Here is a 19,291-nt window from a genome sequence, read left to right as displayed (position 1 = left end):
TAATAATAAACATTGGTTAATTATACAAAAAAAGTGATAGTTGTTTATTGTTTAATTATTTTTTCAACGTTTAAAACCTTAGTGTTAGACTTCTCTGGTACTTCCAGGTGTTATTTTTGTTATTATTATTTCCTTTTACTCTTCAGTGACTAATCAGAATGAGGTAATGTAATGACAAAGTGAATGATTAACTAAGCGAGGTACACCTCCCCCACCAGTGCTGGAAACATCACACTTCAACAGTTTGTAGCCTCTGTAGTTCCGGTGGCAGACAGGGATTCAAACTGAAAGCTACTAGCCTGGGGGCAGATTGACTGTCTCTGGCTATTGTTTTGAAGTCAGCGTCGTGACAAAAAAAATTAGTACTATCAATTGAAACTCTAATTCATGGGACATAACTTTGCTAAATAAGAAAGCTCCCACGAAAGCCTAGTTACATATGTACCTCCATGATTACTTTTGTTTACTGATAAAAGTGAAACTCTCCAGAGACCAGTAGAAACATGAATTAGTTTTGTAATGATGTCGTGGTCTTTCTTGTCCCAGTATTTAAAAACATAAAAGTGTGTTGTACCTTTCAACTCCCCGTTAAGATCACACTGTATTTGGTTAAATTGTAACTTTACCTGGAAAACCTGTTCTAATGAATGGAAGTAAAAATATATTCCAGCAGGGGGCGCTGGTATTCCCTTAGCATTGTATGGGCTACAAACAGCGGCGTTTGAATCTGGAAGCTGACGTCACTATAGTTTTTCTCCACTCACTAGAAGAAACAAAGTAGCGAGTAAAGCGGTGAGAATGGAGCGCAGAAATCGGCAGGACTAACTCATTTTTTAAACTTTGAAAACTTCAACAAACAAAAATGGATACCACCTTTACGCTTCTTATACTTATTGTTTCATGTAATCTAAGAGTTGTGGCTCAGTTTACCGCAGGTAAGTGAAGTTGTTTTTAATTATTTTGTGGTTTGGATTCTGCGGGAGAGAAAGTTGCAAAGCGTATTTTGGAAGCGTTCCTGACAAGGTGTGCGCTTTTGCTCTTAAACAATAAAAAAAATAAAGAAAGTTAAGCATGAATTTCTAAACACCATTCGCGATTTCTGCATATAACTACTGCACAGCTGTAGCTGTCTCGAAACTATTCACCTTAGTCAAACGTCCTTTTAAATTTGAATTGCGAAGCTTTTTTGCATTAAACATTTGTACAAAATAATACTGTACAAGTTCCCAGGATGGCTTTGAACATTGCTATTACTTTACGTTTTGAGCGGGGTTATCAGGGACAATTTCCGCATTATAAATTGCTTTGCAATTGCAACAAAGGCTAATTGCAAATCCGTACCTATGCAAAAAGTGTTGTGTTTTTAAGGGCACAATGGTTATTAATCATTCTAGAATGGTTCAGTTCAACTCTGCCAATTCTACATTCTATAATTGTACAGAATGCTCGAATCATTTACTAAGTATCTTTTGACGTAAGGGATATTTTTTGCAGACTATCCCTAATATATATTTTTATGAATTGGACATTATAACCGCACATAATCTCCATGTAAATGCCAGTTCAATTGTATAAGGACAAAAGATTGTCATACTTAATATCGCTTAAATTAACAATGAACTGCGGATTATGTTTGCCGTTTGTTTAGTTTGAAGTTGCCACAATTATACAATAATATACTGTGCGCGTTTGAGAAACCTGCCATTCTCAAATGTTTTGGTCACTTCTGAATGTGAAAGTAACCTATAACCGCATCTATGTTATGTGGCTGCTATAATAACACTTGATCCCGATTCTTGATTTAAGTTTACTGTTTTACAGAATATAAGAGCTTTTTTGTAACAACTTTTTGCTTTGTTAAATCTACTGATACAGCGAACTATTGATTTGAAAACTTACTAAGTGATGTAGTACTTAATCAAATTTAACATTATAGTTACATTTCTAAAAAGAACACGTAAACACCAAGCATTATAGTTGACATTGTGTAACTGACCTGTTGAATTTGAATGTATATTGATTAGCTAGAAATGTACAGTGCATCTTAAATACCAGGAATAAGATAATATGCAACTCTTGTAACTCTTGTAAAGCAAGTATAACAGGTAAAGTTTTTTTTTAGACAGGGGGAGGGGTGGTATTAATCCTTCTCAGCATGCAGTAGGTGATTTGGATTTCTAATACCCCATTAACAAGCCCCCGTGTCTGCAGAGCGTCTTCTTGAAAAAGACAACCGGTTTTTATAAACTGTTTAAACCAATGATATACAGTCACAGTTCATCAAGACACCGCGAATCCGTTCCTTATAAAACAACATCTTGCGAGTGCTTTCATCTTTAAAACTGTCAGGAATATATCGGGCTGAGAGGCGATAGAGCTTCATTGAAACAGGCTTAATGCAAACTTCAAGGATATGATACTTGCTGATACATATTATTGCAAACAATGTGTGCTGTTGTTTAAAGGGATCCGGACAGTGGAGTTAGAAACTCAATAGCCACCTTTTTGAGGTTGTGCAATAAATAAACAGCTTTTTTTGCGAGTGCGGATATATATACTACTAAAGAGTAATGTCTGTAGTTTGATTCTCTTTTAATCGTTGTATTTATTTTACAGTTCAATAAAAAGCACGCAATGACCCCGACACAGAACATAATGAAAGCAGTAACACTTCTACCGGTGCAAACAAACAACTTCTCTCATAAAAGTGATACAAATCAAAATGTCGGGTGGGGGTCCACAGTCAGAATGGGGGATCTTGTGCCAGCATAGTTTGGGAACCCCTGGTGTAGTGCACTCTTGAAAGACCATAAGGCTATTCGATTTTAATTTCGTAAATTCACCGGCAGTTTGCTTACCAGCAACAACCCACAGCTGTTTTGAATAATTCTGCATCATCTCATCAGATTATAACACTTTGTTAATTGATTATTGCATCTGTTGGTTATAGCTGATTAAAATGAGAAAATCGTAATGTTGGATTAATCACATAAAATGTAATCAAACGCAACCTGGCAAACTGTAAATTACTTTTTTTTAGATTACTTGGCAAAAGGTTTAATTATGCTTACAATAATATTGCAATTAACTTGTTGAGCTATTTATTAGCAATGTCCTAAAACTGAGAAGCAATCTATGCTAATCCAAATTATATTTGTTTTATTTCATCTGGATACAATGTCAACCAAACTGCTAGAATTAGATGTGCTACTGAGTAGCATTGCCATATTCAATATATGGATTTCTGTTCAATTATATTGAGAGAATGATGTGATATATGCTTTTTAAATAGTGCTAATTTGACCATGCAATTAAATAGCATCGGGAAAATATTGCACCTGGAAAGGTTTAAACCAGGGGTGGGAAACCTTTTTCCTATCACTGGCCATTGGCCCATTTAAAAAATCCATCACGTGCCACACACACAATACCAACTCAATTTAGTTTATTATTATTTCTTAATAAATATAAAACTTTAAACTCGCCTGCTTTTTGTTTTTTTAGTGTGATGGTTGAGGTTGCTTTTACATGGCAAGCGTTATATCTGCTGGCACTGAAGATGTTGCCATTGGCAACTGGTTTTGTAAATTGTCGTCTGTTAATCTGGCACGCAGATTCTCTTGGTGAACGATAGTGGCACACAATCAACTTACTTGGATCACGGCTGACACTGTTCTGTGAGAAGCTCAAAAGCTCAAATTAAGTTTACCAGGCGCCAATAAAGTGGTGGTTGCAACTATGCACTCCTTTACAAACTCACCTTCTGTATGTTTCATTAAAAACACGACACTCCGCATCCACTTTCCTTCATTTGTTTGCAGTAGCCATTTCTTTTAACGTAAGAAGTACACAGTAGTCGTAGTAGGAGCACAAGGGTTTTTTTTTTTTGTTTTTTTTTTGCCCAGGACAACTGTATCATGCGTATGGAATGTGCAGCACGGCCGGTGTCAGGAAATTACACTGCCTAGCAACCACGTCATGTGTGTGATGATCTAAAATTTGAAACCTGTTGCCACATATATAAACTACCTACAACCTCACCGATAACCCCAAAACAGTGAAAATGCGGACTGCATGCACTATCTTTACTGTAGTGCTTTTTATTTTTATTTATTTATTTATTTATTTATTGTGATATTGTCATATTTACAAATGTGTGCTGCGGGCCAGGCGAAATTAAGCAATGGGCCGGATCCGGCCCACAGGCCATAGGTTCCCCACCTCTGGTTTAAACAATTCTCCTTTCCAATGGATAGTTCTGCAAAGCTGAGCAATGATTTCCTAAATTTATTTTTTTATTAAAAAAAAAAAAAAATGGATTTGCATTATTTTTTAGATGGGTGGTGGTAATAAAACCAATTAGTAAATGACTGCTCTATAACTAGAATGGGAATTCATATTGTTTAGTATGCTCCATAGTCACAGCCCCAGAAAAGCATTCAACCAGAAAACCAACTCGCAACTTGTATTACATGGCAGTGTGTCCGTATATGAAATAGAATACACTGCTGTATATCTAATCATTGGATATAGATTTTGGAAATTATTTTACACATTTTTTTTTAACTGTTTGCTTAGCCCAGCATGAACTGAAATCCCACAGTAACATCCAATAACATTATACACACAGATAAAGAAAAGGCTGTACCTAAATTAGTGAGCTGTGTTTAGCATGCATGGTGCCTCATTCAGCTAACTGATTGGTGTTTATTGACGAAAGGACACTACAGACTCAGCATCCGAATACAGTCTGAATGTGTTTCAATCTTTACCAAAAGCAGTCTGCAGCATTTGCTGCTTTCATGCCCAAACTGCTTCAAAACAATAGGTAGATATTGACTCCTCACTGTATTGAAAACTCCTGAGTAAAAGAACAGTTTTCATTGATTTATAAAACATAAAATATGTTGTTAGTTGGCAGTTTTCATTGATCACAAAAGCCTCTCTCTTTCTGCAGGTAACCAGCAAATTCTGCCTTTTGAAACACTTAACAATTCTGTAATTATGACTTTACAAGCTGAATAATTACTAGGTTTTCTGGCAGGGCAGGTAGTCTGAGTTTTATCCACCCACTTCATACTTTAAATACCTGGTTGTGTGATTGAATGCAGCTCCACAGAATGTTTCATTGCCTACAATACGTACACTGGGGAGAAAGATTAAAGGCAGCATTGACATAAGTTGGCCAGAAGCCACAGCATTCTTGTCAAACATGTGGTGTGTGCTTTTGTACAACACTTTTTTAGGCTTGGCAATTTTTTCTTAAATTCAGGAAGACACCTAATATTAATAAATGTGACAATGTGTAAGGTTTTCATCAGCAGTATGGATTTGTAATTGAATTCCTACAAATCCCAGGAAGAAAAAATACATTTGTACTCGGGAGTTTAATATGGAAGTATTCGGTAAGCGTTTTCTTTTGATCAGCAGTTTTGATACATTTCAAATCCCCTTTTTAGTCCCGGTGTAGGCTACTTGTTATGTGTAAAGCCATTTAAGTTCCAAAGGTTTAGCAGTTTGTTTTTGGTAATTTAACAGAAACATAAACTAAATTGAAAACGCAGGTAGCAGCATCTCTTGTCAGAAATTCAGAGGTGTTTTAATTTGCTCCTTAATGTGTTGACAAACATGTGTTTGTTTCTGTTTAATGAATCTGACAGTACGAGAGGATGTTGTCTGTGATGGCACTCAAACCTCTGGTAATGGAACCTGAATTTGGAGAACACTTGTTTGATAGATACAGGAAAGATTCTGTTTCTAAGTTCCTCCACGTACCTGCCCAAACAAGCACAATCCTACACTCATCCCCTGCTAGGGCTGTAATTCAAAATGATAGCTATCGGTAACATGAAAAAGTAGATTGACTTTTTTATTCACTATACTTGCATGTAAGAAATAAATTTGACATAGGGTAGATACCCAGATTCTAATGCTCTCAGTAGCTAAAATATGTCCAGACCAAGCTTCAACACAATTTAATATGCTTTTCTCTAGATGTATAACTTATTGTGACCTACAGACAAATAGGTTGCCTTTCTTAACCCTTGAGTTTCTGGTACTCTTAATAGCTAAAGAATACTACAGCGCAACTTATCACAATTGGACAAGCAGTTCATTTTGGACTGCTCTGGTTTGTTGGCAATGCCAAAATCAATAGTGAACCTACACTGTACAATACTATCATACATAATGAAACCTGAAACCACAACGTTTTTGCAACAAAGCAAATGTAGTTGAACGTTCATTCCACTCTAACGTTTCTTAAAAGTAGACATTTTCAATCCATTACTGTAGTCTTTCTCTAAAAGTTGTTCTCTGCTCTTACACAGAATTATAGTTTTTTCAGTCTTGGGTAGTGCAGCATTGGATAGGGTCACTGGTGTTGATTGGGCTAATTTGCCATTCCAAGTGAAGAAACAGCTGCTTGGATTGGTGTGGAGTGCTGTTGTCCAGAGTCTTAGAAAAGTAGCAGTCATCTCAAATCCAAACAGCTGTTTCTTCACTTGTTTCACTTGGAATGGGTCATTTAGCCCAATCAACACCAATGACCCTCACCTGTGGGGCGCTTACCCGAATAATAGTTTTGTGTAGTACAGTGTAGTCCGTTTATAAGAATCACATCTGTCCCGGCTGCTCTCTTTAACGAATTATCCACAGCTGATCTCCTTAATGAATTATGGGTAATAGTCAATTGGTTAACTGCTTGTTAAAGTTAATGACACCTCGATAAAAATAGCTTAGCCGATAGCTTTGTGATGGGAGTATAGAGGAGAAAGGAAGCAGAAGTAACAAAAAGAAACCAAAACCTTGAGTAAGAGATCTAGGGTTTGTTCCACACAAAGTACTGTTAGTTAGCGCTCCAGCTAGAGCTAGGTCTGTTTTGTTTGTTTTATTAACGGTTGTTTCGCCACCGCAGTGTAAGAAAAATAAAACCAACACCAGTTTAAAACTGTAAATTAAGACTCCAGCCTGATAATTTACACTGCCCTCAGCCACTCTGCATTACAATTAGCAAAAGCGTGCCATCAGCAGTTTAAGTACAGTATACAGATGTCAATGGTGCTCAATCACTGAGGACAATACATCAAAACAAGTCCTCCTTGGTAAGCAGCTTGTTATACGATCACGGTTATGACTTGTGTTTACTCAAGGCTGCAGAATCCTATTTTACTACAGTATACTTGAAGCGATCATCTTGTGAGGGTGCCTAGTTTAACTGCCGTGCGGTGTTACGTGTAATGGCCTTTGAATTAAAATGACATTACAGTACAGTATTTTACTGTCAGGACTAGCACTGCATTTAAACATCTATGGCTTATTTATTTTCACAGTTTTTCATTAAACGGAGATGCAAAGCACTGCAATCCCCTCCTCCTCCTCCTTCTCCTCCTCCTCCTCCACACCGCGCCGCAATGTCTACATGCATATCACACAATAACACTGTTGTACTCGGTATGTATTCAATGAACGTGTATTCACTTTATTGAAACACATTTTCACTAACAGAGAACACAAAAAAACCCCATACCTGCACAATGCAGTGGCGCAGTCACATTTGATTACAAACAATGCAGTGTTTCCTGCATCATTGCACTATCCACGCTGCGTACGTGCCTAATCACGCAAGATGTGATCAAATTCAGAAACAGCTCTTATTGGCTGTACACGTCATTGCACTTGATTTAGTATCGTATTGCATGCAGTCAGTTTGCCTCAAAATGATTCTTATAAGCAGATTGCTTGATTCTTACAAGCAGATTATTTTACATTGGTTGGTATAGGAATGATTTGGTCCCAGCGGTTTTGATCACTATTTGCAGTTGATTCTTATGTCAGTGATTCTTATAAATGGACTGCACTGTATTAGTCTTGGGCATGTCTGCCAACCTACATCAAGGTGTGTTGGTTTTATTTTCAACTTACTGTCTGAACTATCTGGAAAAACTGTCACTGCCATTCTTCTGGTATGTCTTTTTGGAATGAGGAAGTAGTGTCATTTTGATTTAAAGGCAGTCAAAATTAAAATCTGCTGCATACAGTAATTTACACATACCCTGAAATTCACTCTCCTAGTAAATTACTTTTCACCTTTTGATTTGTTCTTTATGACACGCAGTTTTTAAGGTGCATGTTTTTCTTAATGAACAAATGTAGAGTAAATCAAACGTTTTGTATATGAGGGATAGCTTCTTTGTACACCGATTAATAGCACTGTATTTGTACTCAAGTGCATTTCCAGAGAACGTTCTCAGTTGCAGACTATCGTTATCAAACAGTCATTGGAAATGAACCAGTGTTACCAATAATTAGTGTTCTACTGTGTCATTTTGGAAGGTCCAATAGTAAACATTGAGCAGCTGCAGATGTGGGTTCAGCGAGACAATTCCCTTTCGTCAAATGATTGGCTGCCAAAATAAGTGAGCTGTTTTTATTTATTTATTAATTAATTAATTTATTTTGCATGTTTTTAATCTACAGTGGATCTGCTTTGCTGTCAAATAGAAATGTTTTGATGTTAACTTGATGTATTTTTGACATACCAAGTCAAAACATGTCTAGAAGCTGTAACGTGTGTCTATGTACATTGTATTTGTAACGAGGTCTAGAAGCATGTTTTATTAATGCCATTGAGTGACCTTGGCAGTGATTTCTTTATTCTGGTTTTAGTGGTTTTCCCCAAATGTTATGTACACACCCTTTTAAATCACTGTTTTTCAGACAGTATACCAAGTTCTAAGCTATTATAATAAAAAATGCATTTGGAATAATTGCCTCTTCCTGTGGCTAGAAACACATTTTTGAATATTTAAAGTTTGTAATTTTAAATCCCTCCCTCCGGTGGGGCAAATAAAGCTGAAGCAATTACATTTAATGAAATGCTAGTGACATATTGATATTTTAGATTTGCTTTCTGCTTATGATGACATTCTTTGGGAGACAACTGGGCATTTAACATTCCCAGCAAAAATGGCATTTTACTATATGCAGATAAGTCAGATATAGTAAAAAATCATGTACATTTGCACAATCAGAGTATGGCCAGTTGTCCTTCATATATTATTGTAGCAGTATAGATGTGTTCTTTCTGTTACTCGTTGACATTCTTAAATGTTGCCTTGATGTGGAGCAATTATTGACATTTTTATATGCAGCTGAGAACTTTGGTGGGGTCAGTGTAAGACAGCAGTTGATCAGAGCTTTTTTGACAGACAACAATTAGTAATACGGACATTGACAGCATCTGTAGCACAGATGAAGGTTAAAAGGCAGAAATCTTGTTGAGGGTAACTAAATCAGATTTGGGTATCTCAACTCCACTTTATCATTAATGGGCTGTTGCACTGTGTTGTGCACAGTTTCCAATCAATTTTTTTTTATTATGTTGATGGAATTAAGTGGACTGTGCTGTCACAAATTCACATGATACTTTTATAGCGTGATAGCTTTTCTGATTCTTATCTTGCTTATTGTGTGTGTATTCCAACAGCTGAAGTATCTTTTGTTTAGTATAGCATTATGCAAGCAGACAAGTGTCATTATCAGTTGGCAATGCAATGTTCCATTTGAAGATCAGGATACAAAATATAATCAACAGCCTGCAAGGATAATAAATAAATTAGTAAATAGAAGTATAAAGCTCTTGGCTGGAAGCGAAATAAATGTGGGATTGTCTAAAGGACATTTTTTAAATTAGTCCAGTTTTTTTGATGGAAAAGCCTAGGGACACTGGTAGCAGAGGAAATTAAAATACAAGCTGTTTTTTTTGGTACATCTCAGTTATTAGAAACTTTAAGAGATATAAGATAGAATAAGTGTTAGGACATGTCTGGATTCGTACTTTATTTTGTGTCTGAACTTGTGGTAGAGGTTCATTTTGATGAGGTTTTCCCCAGTGATGCATTATCAGTAGGATTTGTTAATATTGCCAACCATGCTCCTATGCAGGGTTTTTTTGGTATCATTAACTGTATTCACATGTAAAGATGTATGTTTGATATGTAAACAGACGGACACAGATGCCTTCATGCCCCCCGGAGCCTGATGCTCTGGGGCGCATGAAGGGTCAGGATTATTTCCATTGGGTGCCACTGTAATGAATTGTCCTCGGTCTGGGTAGCAAGAGAGGGAGAGGGTCCTGAAGATAGTATGCCAGCTAGAGAGCTAGATAGGATTGTAAGTGGATGAATAACATCAACTGTAGCAGCTTTGTTACTTTTATTTGAGCCTAACCAGGTTCCTGTTAGAATAATACACCATTATATCCGTACTTAATTCCTTCACTTACATTATACCCCTAAAGCCCGCTGCACACTGCCCGACTCAAGCCGTCCCAGCTTCTCTCATCTCAACTGGCTGTACACAGTCTGCATGAATCGTAGCAGTATGCATGTCCTAAAACCAAGATTATCCAGATTTCAGTCAAGATGTCTTCAGATTTTTCAGTCGCAGTTTTGTTAAGATGTGATTGCTGACCAAGACTGACTGAGATCGATTAGATAAGGGTGTCGATCAATGGTGAAGCAGGTTTAAGTGACGTGACGTGGCTTATCATATGACTTGACAAGATGGCGGAATATTGGACAAAAGATTGTGAAGATGATTTTGTTCAAATGTGGACCAATAGTTCATGTTTGTACGATTGCAGTGCCAAAGCATACTCCGATCATAATTCCAAAATCTACGCGACAACAGAAATTGCAAAAGCACTTGGAACTATAAGTGAGTTTATGTGGTATTTAGTTTTAATATCAGTGAAGTGTAGCCTTTATTTTTACTGTCCCACAATGTCCAAACAGTGTGAAAGGGGCTTAAGTGTGACAAAGAGCCTGAGTACAACGCCAGCTACACTCAATAATGTGTTATTAAGAAGGTCCTATATCCCCTGGGAGGGAATAATAATACATGTGAATGAAGGTACGGTAAACCTTAGCTGTGGTACCCATGGTAGCATTTCAAAGAGCTGCAATGGAAAAGAGAACAAGGCTCATTCCCTCAAGGGACAGTTGGGAAGGCTGAGCTAGCTGAGTAGTCAGGAGAGAGCTTTGGCCCAATTGGCACAGGTACAGTACACACAGAGAAAGTTGGAGAAGTGCAGAGGTGTACCATTGTATGGAAGGCGAAGTAGCCCTGCCCTGATTGAACATCATCAAGCATCTATTTACTGTGTTTCAAGGAAGGAGTAAAAAAAATTACAATTTCTATGTCATGATCTTTTAATTTAAAAGAATTTATAATAACTTAATGACCCTTGCCTAAGTGTTGGCAAACAGGGTAAACTACATCTTCTGTTGCATAATATTCTTACTGGTTTGATATCCAGTTATGTGTTCTTACTAGGCTCTGTGTCAAATTTATGGAGTGTGGTGGCTGACATGACAACTAGGTGTTGGGACTATTATTTCTGTTCCCCTAAGTGTTTTTTGAATAGTTATTTAATTTACAAACTTACAGAAAATGCAGTTGTATACTGTGGCGGGGGGCTCCACCCCTATGCGTATTTTGTGTTTTATGTTGTATGTGGTGTGTTACTGTTGGTGTGCATATATTGGTGCATGGGCTGTGTAGCACGGGTGATTTAAAATATATGTATTTGTATTTAGGCACAGGGATTGCACAATCACTTCACGTGCAGATAAAATGTGTATTAGTACGTGGCCACGGGAATTGCACAAATTAGTTCACGTGCCGAGATTCAAGTGAATGATTAATTAGCAATTGAGTCCTGGCACAGCTGTATATGTAGAGGCATGAATCAGGGTTAGTGTCTTCAGAGGAGGAACAAGACGTGAGTCGTGAGATAAAAAGAAAAGCTAGATACAAATAAACAATTGCTGCACGTGCTGGTTCTAAACCAGCATGATACTTGTTTTATTTAGTGTTTGTTCCGTGTCTTTTGTTTGTCTGTTTTGGCCATCGTGCCTTTTCTGTTCGTTTTTTTTTTGTTTAAATCTTTTGTTTTGTTTAACTAAAACTCGAGCATCAGTGCTTCCATACCACAGTACTGTTGTGATTTCCTTCCTGGTTTGACTTCCCCCACAAGCCAATGTGTCACATACACCCACAGAGATAATTTGAGATAAAATTAATGAAAGCTTTCTCATATATTTCATTGTCCTAGGTTGATTTGGGTGCAAGTCTTTTATATTTAATACAAAGGTTAGGAATAAAAATGTCACCACGAATGTTGTGCAGGGCACCTCTACATTTTCTTAAGCGCTTCTGTTCTTGAAATTCCAGGTACTGGTTTAAAGATAGGTGGAGGTTCAATTTAAACACATTATGCTAATTAAACTGTGACTGGACCATTAATTAGCAGAAAGATGTGGCTGAGTGATGTTTTAAAAGTGCTGGTGTTCTTTACCAGCGGCTCTACCTTCCATTAACGTTAGCCCAGATTTTGCTTGGGAGTATCATTTGGGAAATCATTCACCATTGACTGACTGCCTTACCAGATTACTATACACTAGATTAATCAGGAAATTGCCCCATATTCTGGCTTGCTCTGACCTTGAATTTAAAATGCACATTCATAAGAACATAAGAACATAAGAAAGTTTACAAACGAGAGGAGGCCATTCAGCCCATCTTGCTCGTTTGGTTGTTAGTAGCTTATTGATCCCAGAATCTCATCAAGCAGCTTCTTGAAGGATCCCAGGGTGTCAGCTTCAACAACATTACTGGGGAGTTGGTTCCAGACCCTCACAATTCTCTGAGTAAAAAAGTGCCTCCTATTTTCTGTTCTGAATGCCCCTTTATCTAATCTCCATTTGTGACCCCTGGTCCTTGTTTCTTTTTTCAGGTCAAAGAAGTCCTCTGGGTTGACATTGTCTATACCTTTTAGGATTTTGAATGTTTGAATCAGATCGACGCGTAGTCTTCTTTGTTCAAGACTGAATAGATTCAATTCTTTTAGCCTGTCTGCATACGACATGCCTTTTAAACCCGGGATAATTCTGGTTGCTCTTGTTTGCACTCTTTCTAGAGCAGCAATATCCTTTTTGTAACGAGGTGACCAGAACGGAACACAATATTCTAGGTGAGGTCTTACTAATGCATTGTAGAGTTTTAACATTACTTCCCTTGATTTAAATTCAACACTTCTCACAATATATCCAAGCATCTTGTTAGCCTTTTTTATCGCTTCCCCACATTGTCTAGATGAAGACATTTCTGAGTCAACATAAACTCCTAGGTCTTTTTCATAGTTCCCTTCTTCAATTTCACTGTCTCCCATATGATATTTATAATGCACATTTTTATTGCCCGCATGCAATACTTTACACTTTTCTCTATTAAATTTAATTTGCCATGTGTCTGCCCAATTCTGAATGCTGTCTAGATCATTTTGAATGACCTTTGCTGCTTCAACAGTGTTTGCCACTCCTCCTATTTTTGTGTCTTCTGCAAATTTAACACGTTTGCTTACTATACCAGAATCTAAATCATTAATGTAGATTAGGAATAGCAGAGGACCTAAAATTGATCCCTGTGGTACACCACTGGTTACCTCACTCAATTTTGAGGTTTCTCCTCTAATCAGTACTTTCTGTTTTCTACATGTTAACCACTCCCTAATCCATGTGCATGCATTTCCTTGAATCCCTACTGCATTCAGTTTGAGAATTAATCTTTTATGTGGGACTTTGTCAAAAGCTTTCTGGAAATCTAAATAAACCATGTCATATGCTTTGCAGTTATCCATTTTCAATGTTGCATCCTCAAAAAAGTCAAGTAGGTTAGTTAGACACGATCTCCCTTTCCTAAAACCATGCTGGCTGTCTCCTAGGATATTGTTACCATATAGGTAATTTTCCATTTTGGATCTTATTATAGTTTCCATAAGTTTACATATAATAAGTCAGGCTTATTGGTCTGTAGTTACCTGGTTCGGTTATATTCTGCTGTTTTGGAAAGACTTCTATAAAAAAATAACCCATGTTATTGACGCATTTAAAATTGCTTTAATCTTGTTTTATTTTCTGTGTTCCATCCATTCTAAAATGTTTTCCAAATTTTTCATGTTCAAACACTATAGCAAAGCAACAAACTTTTAACTGCTATTTTGCGGATGTGGCTAAAACTGTTCGAATGTGGTTCTTTCAAACAAATCTCTGGCAAGGCAATGCTTTTGTGAGGTCAACACCTGTGGCTGACAGTAACTCCATTGTCTTGGCAGGGTAGAAATTAAAGCTTGAATTATTTAAGATTTAATTTTCAGACAAGCAGATGAGTCAAAGTATAAAACGTAGTTTCAGCTTGTTTTAGTAGAATTTCCATTATCAGTGCAAGTGGCTGGATCATGATAGTGCTAGAATGGTGAGAAGGTGGCTTCAACTGACTGATACATTCGTAATCCTGATACCTCTCTTTGTGAAGTGCTCCTCTCTCTCTCTCTCTCTCTCTCTCTCTCTCTCTCTCTCTCTCTCTCTCCGTCCTATCTTTGTTTCCAGTTATTGTTTCCAAAACATATTTTCTTTGCAGGATCTCTAATATCAATGAAAATTGTTCCAGGGTAGGTGTTGTGTGCATACAAAAGAAGAGCTGTTACTGAAGGTGGTAAAAATAAAAACTTTGACCTTCTCCATGTGGGAGATGACCAAGACAAACGATGTTGGCATTAGTTTCAGACCAACAAAAATATTAATTGGCCTAAGTAGTGCAGCAACCTCTCCTCAGAAAGATGGTGTTTGTTTTCTGTCCATAGGATTAAATTGTTTCCATGCAATTAATGCAAGTTTTGATGAAATCATTGTAGACTGAGACCAATAAGGTATAATGCACTCCATTATATGTCTGTCTTGAGATGCAAGGCAATGGTTAAGTCCAGACCTACTAAAAACGTGCAAACCCATTACTATTAAAAGAATAATAAAAAAAATAGCAAAACTTTTCGTGAAAAAGCACCGAAGCTTCATTTTTAAAGAATATTTAATGCAAAAAGCAAATTACATTTTTGGGATTGAATGTGTTAGGTCTGTGCTGAATTTAATCAAAATTAACTGGCTGATAAAGTTGATTTAATGGTGTCCAGAGTTTCAATATCATGCTCTGCTAATCCAGTTTTTTTTCCTCCTTTTTTAAAAATCTTTTAAATACTACATTTGTCTGTTGCTCCATTTCCTCACTGCCAGTCTGACTGACTAAATATTCACTGTGCTGTGAGCCTGCATGCTTGTTTTTCTTTGACTGCATAGCCTGCAGGAAAGTCTATAAAACATTGTTTTCTTAAACAAAAAAGGTAACACAAATCCCAAGTTGATGTTTGATCCCAAACTCTTTTTGAAGTCTTGTAGACCTAGAGTATTTGGGGAATAATGTAGCTGGGATGTGCGACAGGGTAGCGTCACGGACAAGCTGGAGCTGGCAGGAAGAGAGACTCGGAAGCAAAAAGCTGCAGGTTAAGCGCTAGTGCACATGTTTTAATAACAACTAATACTTTACAAATAACAAAATCAAACACTTGTAAACAAATAGGCTCAAGGTCCAAAACAAAAGGCTCTACAAAAATACACAGACATAACACATCACAACCAACCCAATATACCCCCCACACACACACTCAATTCCGGCAGGGCTTCAGCCCTGACACAGATGTTTAGTTTCTTAACAGTAAATAACTTTATAAAAGGATTCATTCATAAGATATGCTTTTTTGTAATTTATATTAAACCGTTTGGCAATTTGTTTTTTTTTCCAAGTGGCTGCCTTATGTCCTGAAATACAATATGCAAGGGTTGTATGAGGGTGTGATCCAGCATCTATTATGATTTTGATGAACTGGCTGCTCATTGCTTATAATAAATTATTTTAATAAAAATAGCTTGCTGAGAATTAGCACAGATTTTCACCAGGGTCCTTTTTGATGAGAGGCAGGGGCAGCAGCAGAAATATTTAGTAGGGGGAATTGGCCTTTGCTGATCGACTAGGGCCAGGAGGCTGGCAGGGCAACAGAAAACAAAGGGTTAGTAAGCACAGACATTTTGCTTTTGTTGCAGTCGACATATATGATGAAGTCATTATCATGACCAAGATGTCTCATAAAAACACATATTGCTAATTCGGTGGATCCTGTATATTGTACTGTAATCTTGAGTATTTTATGTGACGAAGAACCATAATTAACCTATATCATTTGTCACACACGGTACAAACTGGAAATTAAGAAATGTCCTTTGATTTAGTCAATATGGCACTGTTATACCTTATAATTTAAACACATTGTTTATTAAAAAAAAAAAAAGAATAACAAGCCTCTAATCTATGGGAAGGGCATCACAATATTTCTCAATAACAGAAATGGAACGACTATCCAGGAAATTAATTTAATGCTTGCAGGGTTTGTAGTAAGTCATTAGAAATGTCTGTCTAATTCATTATTTAAACAAAGTTAATTAATATATTACAAAAATAACAGAATATGAAGGTGATAAAATCAAACACTGTAAATCAAAATAATTTACATGAGTTCTTACTGTTGGGTTTATCATATTCATTTTCATCCTGAGTTCCACATTAACAAACTGCCAGAGAGAAAACAAGCAGTGTGCAGTCTCATAGTAAGTAACAGATACTTGCCGAATTACATTTTCAAAGCAATCAACTCAACATAGATTAGACAAAAAGAGTTGACATGTAGTCCAAGAAAACTACTCAAAAGTCACTATGATTGTGCCGGTGGACTGGCAACATCTCTTGACCCTGATGAGAGGTGATTAAAATGGATACGGTAGACATGCTATTTCATGCCCATCATTTATAATTGCTTTGCTGAAACTCTTTTAAATGCAATATCATACCCCTGTTACATTATGAAGTTAGGTCACTATTCAGTGTGTAATGTAGATTCGTAATGCCAGGTTACTATTACATACTTCTTACTCGGGCAGGACTAGTTATCCATTAGGTTTCCTTACTAGTTTGGTGCGATTTTGTATTTATTGTAGCTCAGGTTTAAATAATATAACAAAGAATCTGTAAAACTGAAGCAACCATACCCTTGTCATAGATGCCACAATCGAATGTCAACCTTCTTTTCCTGCTATTCAGCTGTGCCAGACAATGCTGCACTTAGCTGAAGCTATTTTGAACACACTGCAGCATGGATGGCACGTTTTGACAAGATGATGGCCCGAAGAAGTTTAATTACCATCACTTAACATTTGACCTGAACTGCCTCTGCTGTGTGCATTATTATACTGTGTTATATGACTTTCCTGAAAAGGCTCAACAGAGATGATGGCTTTGTGTTTTAGAGAGAAGCACAGCTAGTGTTGGAAAAAGATTAATTTGATGCTTGAGGTATTGTAGCTCTTGGAGATACTAGTGGAGACTCTTTGTGAAACATTGGGTTCTAGAAGTGAAATTAGATCATGGATAAAATGGATGGTTAAAAATAAATACATAGTTGGATCAGTGTGTTTTTTTTTAAAAGGACAGTACTTGAGCTGGTCTTGGGATCCTTTTCAAAAAGTCTATGTGAAGCAAGGTCACCAGTGTTGGGTAGGGGCAGGGGCAGGTGGGGGTGGTACCACCACTTCTAGTCTTTCATACTTGGTTTGTTTTCAGCTTTTGCATCCTCTCTATTTGATGGTTTTAATCCGTGTATTGGAGCAAGATTGATAGTGATCATTTTATGATGCTACAGAGAGACTCCTGTAGCCACTAAATTGTTCCCATACCATGGTTAAAATGTAAAAGGTTTCTCAGCTGGTACAAAATGGGGTTCTTTACATCTAATAAACACATGTTCGATTTGTTTTCCCCCAGGGATGTCTGTCATAGAAGTATATATGTACTGTATGTTTGCTTTAAAACAATTAGTAAGATATTCTTTCTGATTGTATTTTGTACCGTTTTCTGCTACTTTTAAACAGACCGTCTCAAATTGAAATAGTCCTTGAAGACGCAAGGACTGGACATACTGCCCGGTCCTTCTTCCCTCTTGCTTACTGTTGGGGGTTGAGATCCTGGTATACAAGTACATGTGGTAGAATTGAGGAGTTAATAAGCCATGACATAGTGTTGCTTGCAGCAGTCAGCCAGATGGTCTAATTAGCCTACAGGAATGAAGATCTGTTTTTCTATTTGCTTAAGAAAGACTTATTGTGTTTGTGTGTCTGTGTTGCTTTGGGGGAGTTAGTAAATCTAAACTACACACATCTATACCCCCCCCCCCCTCCTCTGCAGAATAGTGAAGTAGACCACCGTGACAGTAGCTGGAAAAGAAGAATAAAATCAAATCGGAAGGGAACGTTCTGCCTCAGAAGAATCATTTTAATGAATCTGTAATCTGGTTTTATGTGGACCTCCATGCTGTTTTGAGAAACAAATCTGATTTTAAGCAGCTTGAGCTGAAAAATTTGATTAACTATGTGGCCATAACTAACAACCCCCTTTGTCCCTATAAAAATATACTGGAGGGGGTAATACTTTGAACGAGATTAGCAGGGATAAGGACTTTTGTGTCCTTCCTTTATTTGGTTCAAGCTCAAATTGCCTACCCAAGCATAAGGAATTGGTCCATTGGTCCTTTTTGAAATGACACTTTGATTCAAATAATAATCCTAATAACCTTGTAAAATGATGATGCCTTATTCAAAGACAAAATAATGTGGATAACTCACCTTGGCTACTCTACTATTTGGGGCAGGCCAAAATTCAAATGTAATTCCCAAGCTAATGCAGACTGGTAGTGGCACCAGTGGTGTTGCACACAAAGTGCCATTGACATGGCCAATTTCTTATGACTGGCATGCTAACGCTTGAACCCTTGACCTCTATGAATTAAACTTTTAAACTTTAATTCTCATGTTCTAAGAAGTTATAGTTGCCTCCTTTTTGTATGCATTTGTAATGCTCCTATTAAACAATGTAAGCTGTCTAAAATACTTTATGTAATATTACTGATGTAATCAGTCTTCGCCAAGTCTTAGATGAGTTAGACCCCATTCACGCTTGCGCCTCAGGGCTGCCTTTTATTTTATGTGAATGCTCCAAAAAAGAAAAGGCAGCCCAGGGCCAGCCTAGATTTAGGCCACCGTTTTGATGTGGCCCAGGGCCTGCAATTGCAGGACCAGGGCCGGCCTTTACATTTATATGAATGCAAAGCAGACTTGGGGCTGTCTTTTTGTATCACGTGACTAATTATTTCTACGAGTGTGTTTTATATCATGTTAACCCACCCCCTGTCATACCTTAATGCTTCAATATTGCGGCGACTTGGCATATTCAGACACCATTGGTTGTTTTGCACACAACGATATACATAGCTACAGAAGTGTGTGTCTACATT

General features: G+C 37.2%; 1 protein-coding gene across 15 annotated transcripts in view; it reads left to right on the top strand.

Annotated features, from left to right (window-relative positions):
• The first annotated feature begins 717 nt into the window (after positions 1-717).
• LOC117402914 (receptor-type tyrosine-protein phosphatase kappa-like) overlaps positions 718-19,291 on the top strand; it is a 206,625-nt gene continuing 188,051 nt past the window's right edge. For all 15 annotated transcript variants that reach the window (XM_034004568.3, XM_034004565.3, XM_059024017.1 and 12 more), the window contains exon 1: positions 718-935. In XM_034004568.3, coding sequence (XP_033860459.3) covers positions 863-935 — 73 coding nt within the window. In that variant the 5' untranslated portion in view covers positions 718-862. The remainder of the gene's footprint in view (positions 936-19,291) is intronic.

The sequence above is a fragment of the Acipenser ruthenus genome, chromosome 5 (assembly GCF_902713425.1).
Source record: "Acipenser ruthenus chromosome 5, fAciRut3.2 maternal haplotype, whole genome shotgun sequence".
Lineage (NCBI taxonomy): Eukaryota > Metazoa > Chordata > Actinopteri > Acipenseriformes > Acipenseridae > Acipenser > Acipenser ruthenus.
Note: the sequence above shows the minus strand (reverse complement) of the source record. Positions and strands in the feature narration are given on the sequence as shown.